At 42.1% G+C, this 20,529-nt stretch overlaps 1 protein-coding gene across 2 annotated transcripts in view; it reads right to left on the bottom strand.

The window, feature by feature from the left end:
- Nucleotides 1-20,529, bottom strand: part of meis1b (Meis homeobox 1 b) — a 66,802-nt gene that overhangs the window by 14,339 nt on the left and 31,934 nt on the right. For both annotated transcript variants that reach the window (XM_051917699.1, XM_051917700.1), the window contains exon 9: nucleotides 6,250-6,326. In XM_051917699.1, the coding sequence (XP_051773659.1) occupies nucleotides 6,250-6,326 (77 nt within the window). The remainder of the gene's footprint in view (nucleotides 1-6,249; nucleotides 6,327-20,529) is intronic.

Below are 20,529 nucleotides of genomic sequence, written 5' to 3'. Positions count from 1 at the left end.
CTATATCCATCCAGCTTCATGGAGCTGAGCTCTCCACTATGTCTCCATCTTTGCCTGATGTAGCAGGGGGATTTTAAGGGTGTAGGTTGGGCCACATGCCTGTGTCTCGCTGGTGTAAATATGTCTTTTGTTTGGCAGTTTGACCCCAGGGTGTGTTGGTATTTTGTTGAAAGGCCACGGATATTCACGCTAAAGCACCTTGACAGGAAGGCTGTGTGAAGGCCGCTCCGGGACATGGGCTATGGCTCATCTCACCCAGACCTACTCACGTCCTTTGGGCTGCTGTTGCATGCACACACACACAGATGCATACATATGCATGCATGAACAGTGACACTCACAGAAACACATGCATGCTCAGCTTAAGCAAATAATTGAAATACATCCAGAATTATAGATCTAACAAACACTTACACACATACAGTCTAAAGCTGGAACTCAGAGAAACATTTTATTGCTCAGATGTTGCTCTTTGATTGCTCAGCAGAATTAATGGTGTGGATAGTTATGTAACTTATGTAACTAGTTATGTTTTATAAGTATCAATTTGTCTTTGAAATTCCTTGGAAGACATAAAAATAGAAACAACTGAGATATTAAGACCTACTTTGTGACTTTTTTTTTTTTTTTTTCCGCCTATGGGCATTGTGGAAAACCCAGATGAATTTTTTTTTTTACAAAGGTTTCTCTTTTATAGAGAGGTTTAATTCAGTTCAGTTTCATGCAAGTATGTACACTGTCTCAGATGTTTCTCCAAAAATTCCTTTTGTAAAATGAAGTAAATTGTTGACATAGAAGGAGGCTATAGAGTTAATGTGGAAGTATTGCTTAGATCAGTTTTTCTCAACTGGTGGGTTGCGAACCAAATGTAGGTTGCAAGACCGTTTTGATTATCCAGTAAAAGAAACAACAACAAACGCAAGTTATGTTTTTCTCATGCAAGACTTTTATTTCGAAAGACGTGCATGAAAGTTGTTGATTCTTCTGTTAGATGCAGTTTAAGTAAAGAGTGCCTGAGAAAAACGGGTTGTCCTGATTCAGTATCTGCGGTCAGATGAGATGTCAAACTATGTCAGTATCATTATTCTAACGCTATTTTCGTAACTTGTTATGAAGTAAAAATCTCCTACTTCAGAAAAGTAAACTTTCCTGTCCTATCAGCCATTATAGCTACTGAGCTCTCTGCGCACTCTTCAATTGCACGTGCAAATGCGGCATATATATAGTCAAATTCCTCAAAAAATTGGGTCGCGGCTTAATGACCCTTAATGGCCAAACCAGATGAGAACCACTGTCTTAGATGATTTAAACTGGATGAGAAATGTTTAGGTTCATAACTGGCTTGATGGCAACTTTTTGGTGAATCAAAGCACAGATGTGGATATCTACTTCACTACAATGTTTGTTCTCAAACAAGTTTGCTTTACATTTAAATCTCATTGTAATCTAGGGGAAACAACCAAGATACCACATATATTTCGCTTTTTTGTGATTTTGCTTTGGTATAGGTAAAAACATTGTGTATCACCTCGCCAAGAAACCTACTGGGTCAAGGGTCACATTTTCCCTTAAGCTATAAGAACGCTGCCAGATACTACACACGAAATGCACATAGAGCAATCATCCAGAGCTTTTCTTGAACAAGTTTCAACTTCTCTTGACATGGGCGGGCTTGGCTGTCAAAGAAGTGAAGCATGCCAGTCATCCAGTTCTCTCTCTCTCGCTCCTTTTTTCTCTCAGGCGGAGAAACCTGATCCAGGGTGTGTGGACGCTGTTTCTCTAAAGTAGCCCCGCCACACTTCACTCCATGCTTTTAAGACTTTCATAAAAGCTGCCTTATTGACAAAACAATCCATCCCTAAGGTTTAAACAGCATCTTTAAAGGGATTATTAAATTCCGTCAGGAAGGGAAGAACGGGCAACATGTGAAACCCGATGACCCGCCCATTGATTTTACATCACTGATCTTTATGGAGTGTTCTGAGAATGCTTCCTCTTATCGTCAAAGGCTAAAACTTTTCTTTCTCTGCATCTTTCCTTTTTCTTACTCTGCCATCGAAGTTTTGCATTTGGATGTCGAAAGACTGACTGTACCTCCACATCATTATGTGGTTGTACATAATCCCTATCAAAGCTCTGACATCTCCCTCCAAAAATAGATCCCACAGTCTATCCACATCCCCTCCTCGATACCGCGTTCGCTCGCTGTGTCTTAGGCTGTCTCTGTGTGCTCATGCGTGTCCACGGACGCGCATGCGTCTCTGCTCATGTGTGCGTAAGAGTGTCCATAAAGGTGTGACTAAGTGTACATCTATTGCCTATCGTCCAGATTTGAGGAATAGTTTTCAGACACTCTCAGTGCATGTTGACTAAACAACGCACAAGCATGTGGGTCGATTGTTAATATGTGGACCCAGATTTGCAGCGGTCCCTCACGTTATGTTAGCGCCAATAATTCATGAGTTATCAGCACCCCGCATGGCCTTTAGCATTTTTTATTTAATCTTCAGCCCGCGGATTCTCTGAGTCTTCATCAATAATGGACACGTACATGTGTGTTAACAAGTCTATGAGAGCAGGGCTTGAGAAAGCTGTCATTTTCGGTTGATCTCTTGTTTAGCTCCATCTGTTAGCTGTTTGTTTGGTGTCACGTTTCCACGTGTTCGCCCTTGAGTCCAATAATCAACAAAATTTTTGCTCGGAGATATAGCGAAATGATATGGACTTGCATACTAATTGAATGAAATCTAAATGCTTTCATGCTAGAGTGGAATGCTACAATTTAATTATGTAAATCTCGCATGAATACTGTTTGTTGGGAGTAAGCTATATCGGTCCTGTGCTTTGACTAGTCTGATAAATAGAATCACAGCTAGGGAAATTGCCTCTAAAAATCAGCAGGTCAGGAGGTAACATCACCAGGGGTTGCCATGGAGACACCCAATGGTGAGCTTCCTACTAAGCACAACCACGGGCCTATGAAATGACAGATCCTACTCTCTAACCCCAAATGTGCTGAGTCTCTCTCTCTCTCTCTGTTTTCATAGACACTTTCCATGTCATCTGATTCCTTCTACACATACCCGAACACACACATCTACTTTGATGCACACAATCTGGGAGAGGGCAGCAAGATCTCAGCATGCAGGGTTTAGCGGCTAATACCGCTTAAATTGACCACCTCTGGTTCATCGCTTAGACAAGTGCTCTTTCTCCCGCATCCACACCAACACAGGCAGCGTGACAATTCTTCCAACATACACCAAACCCTGCTACAAAATGAGTGCTGGTGTAGGACAGGACAGTGTGTGAAGTAATTGCCTGTGTGTTCTCTACTAACTAATATGGCTGAAAGAATTGATCTCCCATGGGTTGTTGTGAGGTCACAGAAATTGATAACCCCAACAAGATTCCCCTGTGTCCGCCAGCCTGTGTCCCACTGATAGGCCACTTTTGTAAATTAATCCTCATTCTTAGTCACAGGTTGTCTCCAAGGTACCAAACTGAACAACGGTAAGGATTATGTTGTCAGAAATTACATTTTGTGTAATGGGCTTTAATACATCTCCCATCTCTCTAGCTCTCCTAACATCTGGTGTACATAGCAAGAGATTGCTTGTTAAGCTTGAGAATCCTGATGGAATAACATTATTACATAATCGGGATACAAAAAGTGTTATGGATTACAGTTAAATTTAATATGTTTAGCAATACATTTTATAAAAACAACTGCCAGCAGATTTCAAATTTTTAAATAAAAAATGATAGTGCACCAACAATTACTATAGTACAAACAACTTTCAAATTTGCATTCCATAGCACTTAGCACAAGCTAATAAAACTAATAAATGCAACTGTCACATGTAAATGACATGATGCTCAAGTGAAACATGTTCAAACCATTTTTACAGTTGCCAACTCATTGTGATGACAGCTGCTGAAAAAAAATGCTTTAAATGTATGGATACTTTGTTTTCATGTTCTATAAAAAAAAAAAAAAATGCAATATAAACAAGAAAAAAAGAAAAAAGAAACGTCCCTGTTTCAGGAGACTGTATTTTTAAAGATAATTCTGTAAAATCCAAATTTCAAGCTTGTTACAGATCTTTATTGGAAATGGTTTGAACAATGTTTTTCATGCTTGTTCAATGAGCCATAAGAACAGTCCATAAGACACAAAAAGTTTACAGGCGGTAAACAATTAAGGTCACAATTACAATAAGACACCAAAGAGACCTTTCTGCGACTCTGAAAAACACCAGGAGAAATATGGCCAGGGTCTCTGATCACCTGCATGAACATGCTATAGTCCTGCTGCAGGAGGCATGAGGACTACAGATGTGGCCAGAGCAATACACTGCAATGTCTGTAATGTAAGACACCTAAGACAGTGCCTCAGGGAGACCGGAAGGACAGCTGATTGTCCTTACAGTGCCAAACTAATGTAACCATATGTACCCACAAGACGCATTATAGAACTTGCAAAAGCCTTGGGTGAGGAGTGGGATGAGATAAACTGTAGTACTTAAAGTAGCTGGTGGACATACCAGATACTGACCGTTACTTCTGATATTGAATCCACACCAATTATTTTAGTTTGGCAAATATCTGAGAAATTTGTTCAGTTTATGTTGCAGTTGTTGAATCTTTTAATGTGCATACAAATATTTACATGTTAAATGGATAGTTCACCCAAAAATGAAAAATATCCCATGATTTACACACCCTCAAGCCATCCTAGGTGTATATGACTATCTTCTTTCAGACTAACACAATCGGAGATATATTTAAAAATATCCTTACTCTTCCAAGCTTTATAATAGTTGTGAATGGGGGGAGTATCGTAAGCTTAGAGGCCTTTCGCAGTTCAAACAAATAGGGCTAGGTAACAAACTTAAGGTCCTCTTATATCAAAATCCTCCGACATTTCTCTTTAAAATTTCTCATTTTAGACTAATTCGTGACTGGTGTTTTGTTTTGCTCTATCCTCTGCGCTTCTGCGTTCGTCATTGCATCATGCGTCGGGTCAGCGATTACTCTTCCGCTTCAAATTGATGCGTACGGCCGTCTGCCGTAACCTAGTTATTATAGTTAATAAAGTCTTAAATATGGATATTTTTCTTACAAAAACCCATCACTTCACTTCAGAATGCCTTTATTAACCCCCCTGGAGCCGTATGAATTCCTTTTATTATGGATGGATGCATTATGTTTGGCTTCAAAACGCGGCCCCCCATTCACAAACATTATAAAGCTTGGAGGAGCAAGGATATTTTAAAATATATCTCCGATTGTGTTCATCTGAAAGAAGATGGCTTGAGGGTGAGTAAATCATGGGATAATTTTCATTTGAGCTAACCCTTTAAGAAATGTAATTATAATTATAATAATAATTTATATAGTGATTTAGTTTGTATTGCTTTTCCTTTGTAACTAAAACTAGTTTGATGGAAATGATATTTGGATGATTAAGCTACTGATTACCTTTGTGAGGTAATTATTTTGTGATTAGTAATTTGTTTCAGAATGCATTTTTAAAGTAAAATAAGCCATCCCATGTTTAGAGTGCCTACATCAAGGCCGTTTTATTCAGCAAAATGGATTAGGGCATGTAATCAGATCCTTAACAATATCAATCTCTGACACTGAGAGAACAAGAGCTGAGAGCGATTACGAACAGAATTTCATGTGAGGGCCTGGCGAGGTTGTTGAGAAGAAATATGTGGCAAAGGTTGTTCTTTGTGTTCTCGAATCAAACATTCCGTCCTGTGCTCAGTTTCACCTCTCCACTCCCTATCTCAGGCCTTCATTAGACATGGCTAATAACAGTAAGTATGTGCTGATAGCCATCTCTGATAACAAACACAGCAGTGCAAAGGTTCTGTCAAACTTTACAGAACTTTTGACATGGGAACTGCGACAATACTAGGCAGAGACAACGAGACCCGTGTCACAGTGAGTGCGGGGCAGACGGGTTTCGAGAGGGGTTCAGAGAGGCACAAGAGTAGATGCTCTCACAGGGATTCGTATATGAATGAGCGAACAAAAAGAACAATGTTGGAAAAATCCTGGCGGCAATATCCCTTTGGGTGAATTGATTTGCAGGGAGATGAGGCGATAAGTGGAAGACTGATGGGAGGGGCGAGTAAAAGCGGGGGGAGGGGAGTGTATTAATTCAAATCATTAGGAGCCGCTTGCCAGGGGCGAAGCTATTGATTGCATGTAAACACAAAAGTACAATTGACTTACCAGTTGTTCACTTGTAGTATAGTGAGTCCGGTGTCTTGTGCCAGTTGCTTTTTCTGTTCTTCTGAAGGGTAGGGGTGCTGATAAAAGAGAGGGAAAAAACACAGGAAATGATATGAGAAACATTGTAAATAAATCAATTAATGAGCACATTTGTTAGTGAGAGAAAGGTCTGAGGTACAGAAGGGAGACGATGCTCACACGTTTGTGCGAAAAGTGGCAAAGCAGCTGTTAATTAGTGTGAAAAAGTGAGGTGTGTCTCTTTCTTAGAGTCATTAATGGAATATGAAATCGTGTAATTAATGGCAGCGAAAAAGGCAAGCCAATTATAAAGTTAAGTGAAGTGTGGGAACAGAAACAGTAATTAGAGTGCTATGCCGTGCAACCTTACTGAAATTTATTCTAGTCATCTTGCTGCCATGAATGCATGATGGAGAATGGATATCTGAAGCCTTGCGTGGAATACAGACCACATATATTTACAGACCTCTTCCCTTTTTAAAAGCTCTAAGATTACCCTCATTCTTGATGATTAGCCAGTTAACATCTAAATGTTGACAACATGGACAATACCAAAGTACTGAAAATCAGCTTCTGAGTTTTTAAAGTTATGAACTTGATTTGAGCTGATCCAGCTGTTTAAATAAAGGTGAGCTGAGATTTGCTTGATTTATATTAGTGTTAGTGTGAAGTATTGAGCTAGCTAGCTTTGAGTCTAAACAATGTGCTGTTCACGAAAAAGACAAGACAGAGCCTGCGTTGAGGCCCCTGCTGAGCATGTAAAATGGGAGGTACAGTGTGCAAAGATGTTTACACCATATTTATACCTAGAGAGAGAGAGAGAGAAAAGAGTGAGAGAGAACCCTGTGCATGGCCTCAAATCACAGCAATAACTGCTTTTCCATTTCTGTGGAATACTATTTTCTTTTTATGCTTTGTCAACACAATACAGAAACCTGGACACCTCCAGTCTTTGTGGATGGCTCAGTGTTCTCTTTGTCTCACTATGCTAACAGATTCAGACCTTATAAGCCCATTACCAAACCTGGCACAACCTGCTAGAGATTAACAGAGACAGGGGCTTTAACTTGGCTTTGGGTTGCAAATCAACTAATGTGACAATGGATCGCTGTTAAACATGACTTCACACCATAATGAGTCAACATCCTTGACACTGCAGCTCTGGTTGAGCCATGTATGGGGCAACGAAAGGGTGCTTATGAATATAATTTGCTTTTACTTACGCGATCTAACGTTTAGCGTTGCAAAGGAAGACATCATCAATTGTGATTCTGATTCACCCTTTGAGAAGTATAATAAGAACAAGGCTTCCAAATGAACAAACAGAAATGTAAAAATGGTTGGCGCCACGGGTTGTCTGCTCCTTTTTTTGAGCAATAATAAATTGGAATGTCTTTCATGTTGCTGAATGCATGTTTATTTACTGGTACTGCCAGAGAAAGCAGGCTGTTTTCCTTGTCGCTCTCTGTCATTTTCATGTGATCCAATTGTAGGTAATTGGAACAAACTGTGGATTATTTCATGCAGAAAGTTATAATTGTAGTGTCGCCTCCAGACATTTCTGACTAGATTTTAAGATTCTTAATTTTCCCTTATCATGTCCACTGTCCATCGCTGTAAACCACAATGGTAAAGTTTGTGTGAAACCAGTGCCAGGACTGGAAATGTGAGAAAACAACATTCCAGCCTCTCTCACTCTCATCTGATCATTGATAGCAGGCCTGTGAGCATCAAAAAATTGAATGGCAACTATTATCATAAAATCAACTCCAACAGTAGATTAATTTCATCCCTGTGCTTTTCTGTAGTTCACCAAATCATCTGAGAGGGAAAAGAAGTCGTGCTTAACTTTACAAATGGACTGTGCAGAAAAAGTATGGCACAATGGCTAGTCAGCCCTATACTGAAGAACATCAGAGGCCTCGTGACATTTTTGGGGGGAAGGCCGTGCCGAAGGCTATATGACAGCACTAACGCTGCCTGTTCTGCTGCCGGCCCCACAAAGAATGACTCCAGTTCTGGGCCGCTGCAATTCCAGGAATGAGAGCACTGGGACCGGATGAGATTCACACATCCTTGTGTTCTTCTCACCACCTCTCCTACGCTAAAACCTTTTAAATTCTGTTTCACTCAGACAACACAATTTGGAAAGAAGAAATGATCATTTTGCCAGACCATTTACACACAAGACTCTTTTGCAACTGCTATTTTGAAATCTCTTCCATAGCTACGTTTTATGAGTCACACATAAATTATGTGGCCCAAACTTGTAAAGGTAGGGGTAACTAGGGGAATGATTCACACTGATTCAAATATTAAATATCATAAGAACATTGATAAAATATAAAATGAAGAATGTGGTACTGGCTTCACTTTCAAGAAAAGTAGTGGGAGGAGGACTGTCAACTAAGGCAACTTGTTAGACAACTTTACGAAATGAAATGTTACAACAATGCACAATGGGGTGGAGAAAACGAGCAGTCAAGTTTCAGCTCAACTTAAATGTAACCTAATCCTATCCTAACTTCTCATTAAATCCTAGAAACCCCATACAAAGACCTATTCTGTGATTGACAGGTGGCTTCGACTGTGAGCATTCAGCAGTACCCAAACAGGATTCCTGTACAAACGCCAACTGGGTCAAGCTCTTCCGCCTACAGCATCATACGTGCCTCACCTTTGTTGTCATAATGACCTCGACGTAGCCACACCAGTATTTGAGTAGAATGGGTTAGCAGTGACTGAGGCCCCATTTACACTTATTACTGTCCTTGTGATATCTGGAAAACATCCAGATACACTTCTAACTTAGGTCCCGACTTTTTTTCTGTTTATATGTTAACTGTCCAGTGTCTTTTTGCAATCACAACAGGCGATACAGAAATTTACTTTACTATGCCTGACTTTGGGTTATTGATTTGTTGCAACATTATTTTTTTCTCCAATGCCTGTTCTCAAATAACTGTGCACAATTCTGTCTGCAGATTTCAGATTTGTGCAACCCCCTCCCTCATGGCATCCCTAAATGTTCTTCCATTCCGTCTCTTGCAACAATCTTCTCAAACATCTTTTTCATACTGGCTGATGTATTTCATAATATTAAAGCATTCATGAACTCACTAAGTGGAAATGTTCAGAAACCATTTTTTCCCTTTGTCTGGGTCTCCAAACACCAAATTATCTCTATGCGTCAAAACAGTGTGATTTAGATTCTGGTTTAACTGAGAGAAACCAACAGATTTTATTATAGTCAGAGAGCGACTGAGTATTTTAATCCTCTTGGCAGCAGTACTGGGTGAGAATTGTTTTCTCAGGGTCTCGTGATGCTTTAGTGAGAAAGCAATAACACTGCCTAAAGAACAGATGGAAAGTCTCAACGAATCCTCCCCGTTTCCCTTCGCCTATCTTAATGATACGTCTTGTCCAAATATACTACTCCTTTCATCAGAATTTCCAGTCTCTTCTGCACTGGTGGATACCAAGCCAACGATGCTCAACGATCCTCCCCGTGCTCAGTTCTCCATCATGTATCTTATCTTTATGTGTGTGTGTGTGTGTGTGTGTGTGTCTACCAGTGCATCAACAATTGTCCCTCCCGGTCTTCCTCCGTGGCCCCCTCAGACAGGGAATGGCGGGGAAGAGCGTAGAGTCCATGTCCTATCAGCAAGATAAGAGAGGTGAACAGGTCTCTCCCATTCTCTCGTGCTCTCACTGGTTGAGCCGAAGATTGCTGCTCAAAACAGAACTCAGACTTCCCCCCTAACCCTCTCTTGACTTGCTCTCCTTACCCACAATTCAGAGCGATGGATGAGAATGCTGTTTTGAATACAGCCAAGATATGAGGAGTCAAGTTGTGTCAGGAGACCTTTCCGTGGGAGAGGGTAGAATTCCAGTATTTACTGCACTGTACCCTGAAAGCTGAGAGGTACAACCCAGACTATGAGAGCAGAAACATGAGAGGTGTGTACTCTTGGTCTTTATGTCTTTGTGGGGAGAGTTGTGTCTATGTAGAACAGGGAGGAGGAGGTCTGGATGAGCTCCAGCTGCGCTCCTTATCAGGTCCTTAGACAGGATCCTCTGGTTCACTGTGAGGGGAGAACTATTTTGGAAGTTCCTTTCATCTCTGAGTTTTCTTCATCATTTTGCTTCCCCCGCAAAAAAAGCCAGAATCCCAGCAGTATTTCTTTACCCATCGACTCCCAGGGTTGGCTAAGGCCACATACTGAACACATCCTCCCCCCAATCGCTGTGGACACATCTTTTTGTGTTCCATTTAACCAGTTAATTACAATCAGCCACAATCCCCCTCTCCCCCACTCTGCTGCCTTCATTACCCACATTACCGTTATTATCGTTATGTTCTATTTAAGGGAACATTTCTCTCTATCCTGTGTGATTTGGATTAAAGAAGCTTTCCATACAAGATTAACTTAATAAAATAAGTGTGTGCTGAACATGGTGCTTATTCCTCACACAGAAAATTAGTGGGGAGGCATGGAACAAAAATGAAACATGGCTCTTGAGTTGCAGGACGCTGTCACAGAATTAATCCTAGTGGCTCCATCCGACAGTGCCTCCACTAAGTGCCCATCTCCTAGAGAAATGTGATGTCTAATACTAAGTACGTTGCAGGGGCGACTAAGGTCAGTGGGTCCTTTCAAGGTATTTGATGGTTCATTTCAGGTCCTACTGCAGCCTCACTTCCATATTCCTTGTGGCTAATCCCCATGGAAGCCAAGCTGCCCCTGAGGAATGCCTGAGGCTTGATCCAGGGGCCATTCTGGCCTAGGTGTCTACTGAGTATCATTTCAACATCCCATCTCAGAACCAGCCACTGTACTTGTGGGCTGCGTCCACCCCTCTTCCGTGGCTTGGCCCTTGAGAAAACAGGATTATGTCTGAAGTTTAGTGCTCCACCTACTCCAGCTCTGCTAGCATTAACTGCACCAGAGCCACAGCTTCAGGCCTTCTGCAGATAGGGCCACCTACAACATCCAACCCAAACCTTAGGCCGGGGGAGGAAGGATTACCCTTGATATTTGGCTAAGAGCATTATCATCTCTCCAGACAATTATGCACTTGTTGTCTTCGTCAGTAAGATCAAGGCATCACAGCTTTGTTGCAAAGTTATTCACTATGATTGAAAGGTGTTATTTCTCAAGAAAGCAGAAAAAGTCTTGACCTCAGAGATTTTTCTCGGCTAAGGAAAAGTTGAGACATTTTAAATTCGTTTTTGTGTACGTGGCATAAACATGAAGTTTTGTCCTTCATTAAGGAAAAACAAAACATGCTTCATATGGAAAACTGAAGAGAGAGAGAGAGAGAGAGAGAGAGCACAGAAAAGACAAAACAGCAAAGCTTCTGTAACCCAATTTCTTCCTAAGATTGATTCACCAATGAGACAACAACAAAAGAGAGAGAAAGATCTTAGATTTGGAAAACAACTGGAGGCCAGGGTTTAAGATGCCCTGGCGGAGTTGGTGACTGGCTGGCTCACAGAAAGTGGGAATGCTTCATTGGGAGCGCCACTAAGTTTGTAGCGAGCTAAGTCAACACAAAGCCGGCACATGAATTATTCACACACAGTGTTTTTAGAAATCCTTGTACTACAACAAGCTAAAGCTGGGGAAATTTCACCCTTGGAATTTTCTCACCATTTAATCTCTACTTTTGATAAAAGAGGATATGTTTAATTTGGTTTCCAGCATTTTAATTAGTCATCCTCTCAAAAACATTTTTTATTTTTATTTTTTTTTTTTTGTTGTTGTTGGTTTAGGAAATAGGGTGTAACACAAGTGCTTTTGGGTAGGGAATAGGCACTCTTGTTTTGAAGGCAGCTGAGGACAGAATGAAAGTCTAAAATTAAAAGATGGGTGTGGGCTGGAATACAAATCAGATCTATCCATATCTGTGTAAACTTCCAAGCCCACAATGCTCTAAATCAACATTATCAAATTTAAACTAAGGGCTTTGCATCCAAAAATGCAAAGTGCAACAGGCAAAAGACAAAATAACACATATCTGGACACCCGGATTTGTAAGCCACTTCATTTGAAGACGGTGGCTGGTATTTGAATAGCTTTACATAGAGGAGAGCAGAGCTATATTTTTCATGAGGTGGCCTATAGCTTCAAGCGCCTGCAACGAGGTAAGCCAGGTTCAGGCACTGATATAAAAGTCAGTCGCAGTAGGGTAGGCAGCCTCTTATTCAGTCTCATTACAGATATCAGTGGAAGGGTGGGGAGTCTGTGTTTAAGGGGGATGCATGTTGTTCCACACCTGCTGTTCACAGTCACACGGTAATAAGGGGGCCAGCCTGCAAACACTGACTGGAGCTTGGTGGACTGCGGCTGATGAGCCCGGGCTAATTCAGGGGTGATTATGTAGTTTACTGGACCACTAAACCTCTTTAAGCTTGTAATTACAGCCTATTTGAGGGGGAACATTCAAAAGCAATTCAGCTGCGCCGTGCCTTGCCACGCCGACCGCAGCTGGAGGTGGGCTGCTGGCACTTGGCGGGGGAGTCTAATATCTGTGGGGATGGGGATTTTAGCACAGTCAGTCAGGTAGCATCACGGACAAAGAGGTACATGCCACCTCGGCCGACCCACTCCGGAGAGTGCCAGCCAGCGGCTGTGCTTGACACACAAAATCAGTGCGGCTTGAGATCGTTTAAAGCTGATAAACACCCAAATGATTGTTTTAGCTATTGTCAAGAGGACTGCGAGAGAAATGCAAAGCAGGGCTATTAATGCATGCTTCGGTACACAAGCTACTCCACCCTCCTGCCTCCCAACAGCCAAAACTGGGTTTGTTGAAGGTGGGGGCTGAGTGGCAGGAGCAGGAACTCATGGTGCATTAAATGTTAAGAGAATCGGGTTACTATATTGCACCTTGACCAAAGAATCCTTTCCAATGCCTTTACTTTCAAGGAAATTATCCTTTAGCTAATTCCACTGAAATGTGATACTCAAAGGAAGCAATTTCGGAACCACAAAAAAATTCTAATAACCTGCACGATATTATTATGTTATTATCATAATTACCCTTTTGCCCTGGCCATTTTAATTAATGTTCAATGGAGGGCCTGAGGGGGAGGAGAAACCTGGTCACGGTTGGAAAAGAGTTAAAAGAAGGTAAAGGTATTTTACAATTGCTCCCTTATGCCATTTCACTGCCTGGATAAAAGTGGGCAGAGTGAAGGAAGGAAGAACACAGAGACATATTTCTCCTTTCCTCTTCTTCTGTGATCTCATTTTATCTCCTTCTCCCACCTCTTCTTTCTTTCATTTCTTTTCTCTCTCTCTTTCTCACTGAGCGGAAGACAGATCCTTCTCCATCGGTGCACAGCTTATACAAATCGATGACTTAATCTGTCGTAACAAACAAGTGAGCAGCGCCTTGCCTCTGTCTGCTTCCTTTTCCACCACAGCTAAAACACTCCACTGATAACAGAGAGAAAGAAAAATAAAAAGGCCCATAGACCAACACTCTCTTCCTCTCCTAGTGATCTCACGCTTTCTATTAACGTCTGAATCTAATCTGATGAAATACGGCCACGTCTGGTTCAAGACACATATTGCAGATGCCTCACACAGGGGAGTGATTCCCTGGCTGCACGCTGCAATCTCCATGGGGACGACATGGATCAGCAGGTGCTCTCAATGCAGCTCCCATGCAGCCATGCATCCCTTATTGCGACAGGAAACACCATGCACTCAGCGTGGCAGGAAAAGGTCAAGATCCACTATCAGAGCTAAATGGAGAGAATCCTATTCAATAGTTGAGTATGTGCCAGGTCCTGGATAAAGTTAAGGCAAATAAGACAAATCTAAGAGGTTTTAAGTGTCTGAGACCATTTACCCTTTGTTCATCACCTTGGGAAATCAATGACAACAAAGACAACGGCACTTTAAAAGGGTTTTGGATTCAGTGCACAGGACATGCTAGCTCCATTAAACATTTTATGCACTTACGCATGATGGTTTAAACTAATTTCATTTATCTCCTCTCCAAGACAGCACAGTTAATGATAGACTATAAAATGCTTTCCCCCTTTTTCCTGTTTTGGCCCACTTTGCTTGCAAAATGAAGCAGTGTCAGTCTAGGTGTGCATGTGTTTTAATGTGTGTGCACTTTCTTTCAGACACATTGCCAGACAATTACGCTGTTGATGCTCTGTGAGTCCTTCATGAAGGGAAAAAAAGCCCTATCAAGAGGCCTGAGGGTAGTGCCATTTTCTCCTGAAGAACTGTTTGTCCCCAGATGAAAAGCACAATGAGCTCAGAGCAGCACGCATGGCTGAGATTACAAGTAGGAGGAACCGAATTGATAAATTAGTTCAGCAAACGTGCAAACTGATTACCGCGTCTCTGCTGCCATATAATCCATCAGGCATACACTGGCGCACATGCACACACAAACAGAGTGAGCCAAGAGTATCTGGGACAGACTGCTGGAGCTCTGCTCTGTGGGGGAATGCTCTGCAGTGGCTGTAAGTAAAAGGTATTGAGCTGGTGACTGCAGGCGGAAAGATCCCTGAGCACTGACGATTACAGCATAGCTAGGGTAAATCAGCAAAGCCTGGTCTGAATCTCCACACATAGCGCCATCTAAAAACATCAATGGACCTTTACCTCTTGGCAAGACCATAGCTAAACTCTGGCCAACAGTACTCCTCGGATTAAGATGCATTACAGAACAGAGCATGCTGGACTGACACCCAAAGATTCAAATTGGCAATGCTGTAGAACGTAGACTTGTACAGACATCCAAATATGACTGTCCTTATGTCACCTCAGGTTGTATCATCTGCCCTTCCCAGCTCTGGCAGTTGTGGATCAAGCATCTACCGTAATCCCTGATTAACATCCTGCCTAAATGCCCCATAAGTCCATCCCAATGACAACTGAACTAACACTACTATGGTCAACAACACTGAGTGTATTTCCACTATAGGCTACTGAATTTCTTTGACAGACAGACTGCTCAGGAGGTGGTGAATATAGGAGAACCTTGCACCACACCTGACCTCCAAGCTTCTTCCAGAAACAAGCTGAGGAGTTCATGCTGACAGAGCATTTTAGAAACTAGAAACTAGAGTTGAGAGACAGCACGGTTTGTCACGTTAAGGCCATGGCTGGTATGCAGACAGGGGACCATGCAGGCCTAGTATGATCTCACACTCAACAGTCGTTAGCGGCTAATCCTTCACAAGTAGCTGATAATGAAATACAATACCGTTATGATATAACAGGCCGGAGTATAACTTTCTCCAACTGACAATGTAATGAAAGTGCCTAAGAGTGCATGTTAACAAGCTGGACGGATGGAATTCAGTGAGGCCCACCTGTGTACTAGTGGAAAACAGTGTACGTGAATACTATCCTCTCCAATGACGTGGCTGCAACAGTGGCTGGCCCCGTGGGCATTATAAATTTGTCAGGTTCTTGAGAGCAGCGAGGACGACTGAGGGACAGCTCTCATCTGGACTAGCTATGCTTCAACAGTTCAGAGGTCACATGGAGTAAAACTTAACTGCCTTTCAGGGACATTACAGAGAAAGGGAGCCGACCAACTGCGTCGGGACGCAGAAAGAGAGAGTGGTGTCAATTAAGCACTGTTCTGTCTTTGTTCCAAAGCCTCAGTCCGAAGGTGCAGCTGATGTTGGGGACGCTGTGGTGGGCTTGGGTAGAAAAAGGTCTACTGATGTGGTGCTCATCAATCAGGGCACAGATGGCCTGTGAAAGGCTGTGTCAGCAGTGACAGAGCAGCGTCCATCCACCTCTCCTTGCACCATGTGGAGTCTGCCAATTCGATCCATTCTGTCCATGACACACCAATGCCTTTTACGCTGTCACCCTCCAAGCCTTACCAATGATGGATATACAGTCTTTTTCCACCCTCTCTCTCTTTCCCTCTCTAGGGGTGAGGGGTGGGGGTGCAGGGGGCTGTCTATCCACAAAGACCAGCCCCAAAGAGTTGCCTGCCCCACATCCCAGGGGCCTGTCAGTGGGGTAATTGATGATGTTTTCATTACAAGATGTGGGAGCAGGGGGGCGCATCCTGCCTCAATGGGCAGCCACAGCCCTAAGATTGACTCAGCTGCCTCTTCTTTGACACCAACTTTTATAAAAAGCATCAAGTCATTGCTTCCAAATGTCTCACACACACAAATAAACATGTATCCTCTCTCTCAAACAAAAACACCACAGAGACCAAAAAAAGCTACAACAGCTGAAGTAGAGACCCAGTTGGCTGAATGAAACATAGTAAAACAGCAAAGACACACAGTTCAGAAGAACATAAACTACAGACGGAGTCAAGAAAGAAGCCATTTTTTTCAAAGATCCACAGTGCTTGATCCTCACTGTCTGAAGAATTCCTTGAAGCTATTTCAATTTTGTGGCGCCTCCAGTACTCACTGCTACTTAGATGAAATTAAGAAATAACCAGCGACCTTAGGCTGCTAAATTCAATTTGCAAATATTAATCTGCATGCTCTGGTTAAAAATGAATGAACGAATGAATGAATGTAAAAACAATATACAATATACACTCAGAGCTCCAATTTCTTGGCTGAGGTCATTTGATTTGTGTATGCGCATGGCTCTCTTGAGGTTTGGCCTTGTGTGGTAAAGGTGAGAGAAAACTTGAGAGTTGGGCTCCCCACCAGGCCGAATGCGGATTGCCACGCTGAGGTTGCCATGGGTGACCAGTGCGCTGACATCTCACGGCAATAAACAACCACAGACTAATGGCATCTAAGGCCTGGTTGACCTCCGACCTCTAATGGATGTGGCGGCTTTTTTGACAAGGCCATTCAGAGTGGGCTCTTGGCTAACTGTTACCATGCCTAAAGTTTGTTTACAAGGATGTCCCTCTTCTTGACAAAGAGGAGCCAGCTAGGAGTCTCACTTGCAATAATGGTGCACATGTTTTAAGGCGATACAAAATGGATGCTGTGATGTTACGTAGACAGACAATTCTGGGGGTGTTTTTGTTTCATGACGACAATACAAATGCTTTTTAAATTTACAAAAAAAATACTGCTGTATCTTCATGTTCTTCAACATTTCCATGATGGTAATTTCATGGTATTCTTTGGATACCAAATAAAAACCACAGCATATATCAAAGAATTCTTTCCCATAGCAAAGTATTTTGTAAAGGCACACTGCAAAAATGTACATTTTTAGGCACATTACAAAATTGTATGTTTGATAATCAAAATTTTAATTTTGTGTTTGCAATGTCCAATGTAAGTCTTTCAAAACTTTTCACTGAGGTGAAAACAGGCTAGCTTGACAACCAAAGGTGGCCAAGGCAGCATATCGTCAGGTCCAAACCCTTGTGATAAGATCTGTCAGGGCACCCAGTTGCTATGGCGATATGAGTGGCGGGTCTTGCTGTTTGAACCATGTCAACACACAGCACCATCACAACCATTTCACAGACAACTTTCAGGATGGTATCTAATGCTGGAAACTATGAATAAGATGGCACTTTTCATTCTGTTTGTAAAAACTGTGTTGGTCATAATAATTACATTTTTAATGTTCCTATTTTGCTATGCACAGCACTTACACAACACATATTCTTCTGCCCTGCAATTTTGATTAATATGTGAGACATGTAAGTGCAAATATCTTGACATGGTGAATTAAAATGGACATGTAGGAAAATTCACTGCTTTGTGCCAACTGTATGACTCCCTTCTAGTGTTTTTTTTTTTTTTTTTTTTTTTAAGTAAAACCAAGAAGCCCAGCCTCTTGAAACCCCCCTCTGTGCTTTCCATGCTTTTTGAGGAGGTCATATGCTGAACATCTGTAATTTTGCCCAGGAAATCATCAGCAGGCCAATTCAAACCAACTCTCTCTCCCCCTGACTCCAGCCTCCAACTATGGGGCAACAAACTCCCCGAAGAGGACACAGCCCGTTCCCCCTCCTGCTGGTCCAACCAGCTCAGGGCCCTCTGCACGATTCAGTCCATCGAGTGCAGAAATGAGTTATAGCGTTTTTCACACCTGGTTCTGCTCAAGATGCAGCACAGTTGAGGTTTGGCAAAATGTGCTCCCAGCGAGTAAAAGAAAAAAACAAGAATGTTGCCTCCACCAGAATTGTTACATGTGTGTGAAGAGGGTGCTAAATTGGAGCCTAATTGCATTAAAAGCGATTATGCCTTCCAGTTTCATTTTGAACACAAACACCACGTAAAATGGGGGGGAAAACGAGCGATTGCACATTGTGCTGTGGTTTGCTTTTTACGAGCTGTGATGGAGGCTCCCTCCCGCTCTCCGGTTCTGTGTACAAACAGGACGAAGCCCAGAGCCTGTAGTGCCAGCCTAATATTCAGCTGTTCCAGGATCAGCCCTTATTGCGGCTGCATAGCAACAATCTGAAGCCTGGCTTTCATCTAATTACTCTATCACATAATTTTGCAAATTGCCCTTTCACTGGGGAGCTGAGTGCAAAAACATAAGCACAGCGGGATTTGGGGCAATGGCTTCCATTTATTACTCATTTCTTGTTAAATTAAACAAGAAAATACTGTTTGTGAGATAGAGGGTGAAAATCAGGAGGGAACAAGGAATGGGAAGGAGGGGGGGCAAAGAGTCCAATTTCACGGCCACGGGAACAGGAAAGCTGCTCAGTGCACCCAGCATTCCTCTCCAGGATGCCTGGCACAATCACACTATCTTTGTTCAGATAAAATAAAAAAACAAACAACAGTTAAAGCAGGAAAAATAACAGAAGTTTAGTGCCTCTTTGTTTTTTTGTTTTTTACTTCACCACAAAGTTTATTGGAATGTGTTCACGCCAGCTTTACAGCATGCTAAAACACTTGTGAGTGAAGAGTAATTAGCTATAGCATTTCTCCCTCTCTTTCTCCATGCTATTCTCAGACCTGCAAAACTCCCTCTTCCACTCGCCCTGCAAGCCGGCTAATAACTGGGAACCGAAAACAACTGATTAAAGAGCAGCTTTAGGGTGTAGCTACCCCAAAAGCCTTCATCGTCTCCTCTGTATCGTTCTCCGTTCCGCTTATTGTTTTTCTCTCCCCCTCATCCACCGAATGGCTCATCAGAATAATCTTGCACCGCCACCCACTTCACACTTCCGTCTCGGCACAATGGCTTTACTGGTTGATTCATGTGACGAGCAAAAAACGCATTGTTTTCTGTGGTTGAACTGTGCAACATATATGTAAACTATATTTCTCTAAGACAGAAGGCTATCATCTGTGTGTTCTTTGTGCCGCTTGCTAATTGCCACTGTCTTTATCTCCAAGGGCCAGACCTGAGGACTATTCCTTCACACATTGATTCAGAGGAAAAGGGACATCAGAGGTTCAGCAACTACCTCTTACAGTACATCAATCCTGGGCTCTCACACTTTCCCTTACATCTTTGTGGCCCCAGTTGAGACTTTCCGACGTCCTTTGAGCAAAAGCCAGTTGGAAACGGAAGGCGAGACGACTGCATTGTCCGTAAGGTCAGTCATCCGTGCCTCACGTGCTGCGTGTTGTTTTGTTCCCCATACAAATGCTGAGCTGTCAGAGTGAAGCGCTCGAAGCAGGGAGTGAAACGAGTCTAATTTCTCGAGTTTGCAATAAGGAGTGCTGTACAAACCTATTTACAGCAGAGCCTGAAAGTGTTTCCATTTATGTTTCGATCTGACAAAAGCACTCACTGTCTCTCCCTCTTTCTATGGGTCTCCTAATCTATCCCTTTTTTCTCTCTCCTCCTCAGCAGGAATTCTGATGCCATGTCATTGGTTTATTTACCTTTTTTCATTTCAAGCACTGTGTTTTGCTCTCTCTCTCTCTCTCTCTCTCTCTCTCTAAGGAGTGTTTGCAATAATTTTCAATTAATTGGAGATTGATACATTTCATACAAAAGTGTCCCACAGTCACAATACAAGTCTGTCAGGGGTGTTTGCTTGTTTGATGTTATGTGATTGTTTGCTAAGTGTTCTAAGTAGTTGCTAGAGCACTGATAAGTGATTGCTAGGGTGAAAAATTGTAAGTCTTCATTGTAATAGCACATCTTTCCTTAACAAATCACATCATTTAAGATATACAGATCACGGACAGCACAGGACAAGTTATGCTGCAAAGTTTAATACTTAGAATAAGGGGTTTGTTGAGCAATAGTAAGAGTGGCATTCTAAACTCTAACTGTATCATCTAAAAGAAAAGGTTTTGCATTTTTATAATAATAATAATAATAAACATTTACTATTAATCATTTTTACCTAGAA

The sequence above is a fragment of the Ctenopharyngodon idella genome, chromosome 13 (genome assembly GCF_019924925.1).
Source record: "Ctenopharyngodon idella isolate HZGC_01 chromosome 13, HZGC01, whole genome shotgun sequence".
In the NCBI taxonomy this organism is placed as follows: domain Eukaryota; kingdom Metazoa; phylum Chordata; class Actinopteri; order Cypriniformes; family Xenocyprididae; genus Ctenopharyngodon; species Ctenopharyngodon idella.
The sequence above is the reverse complement of the archived record's forward strand: the minus strand, read 5'-3'. Positions and strand labels throughout refer to the sequence as shown.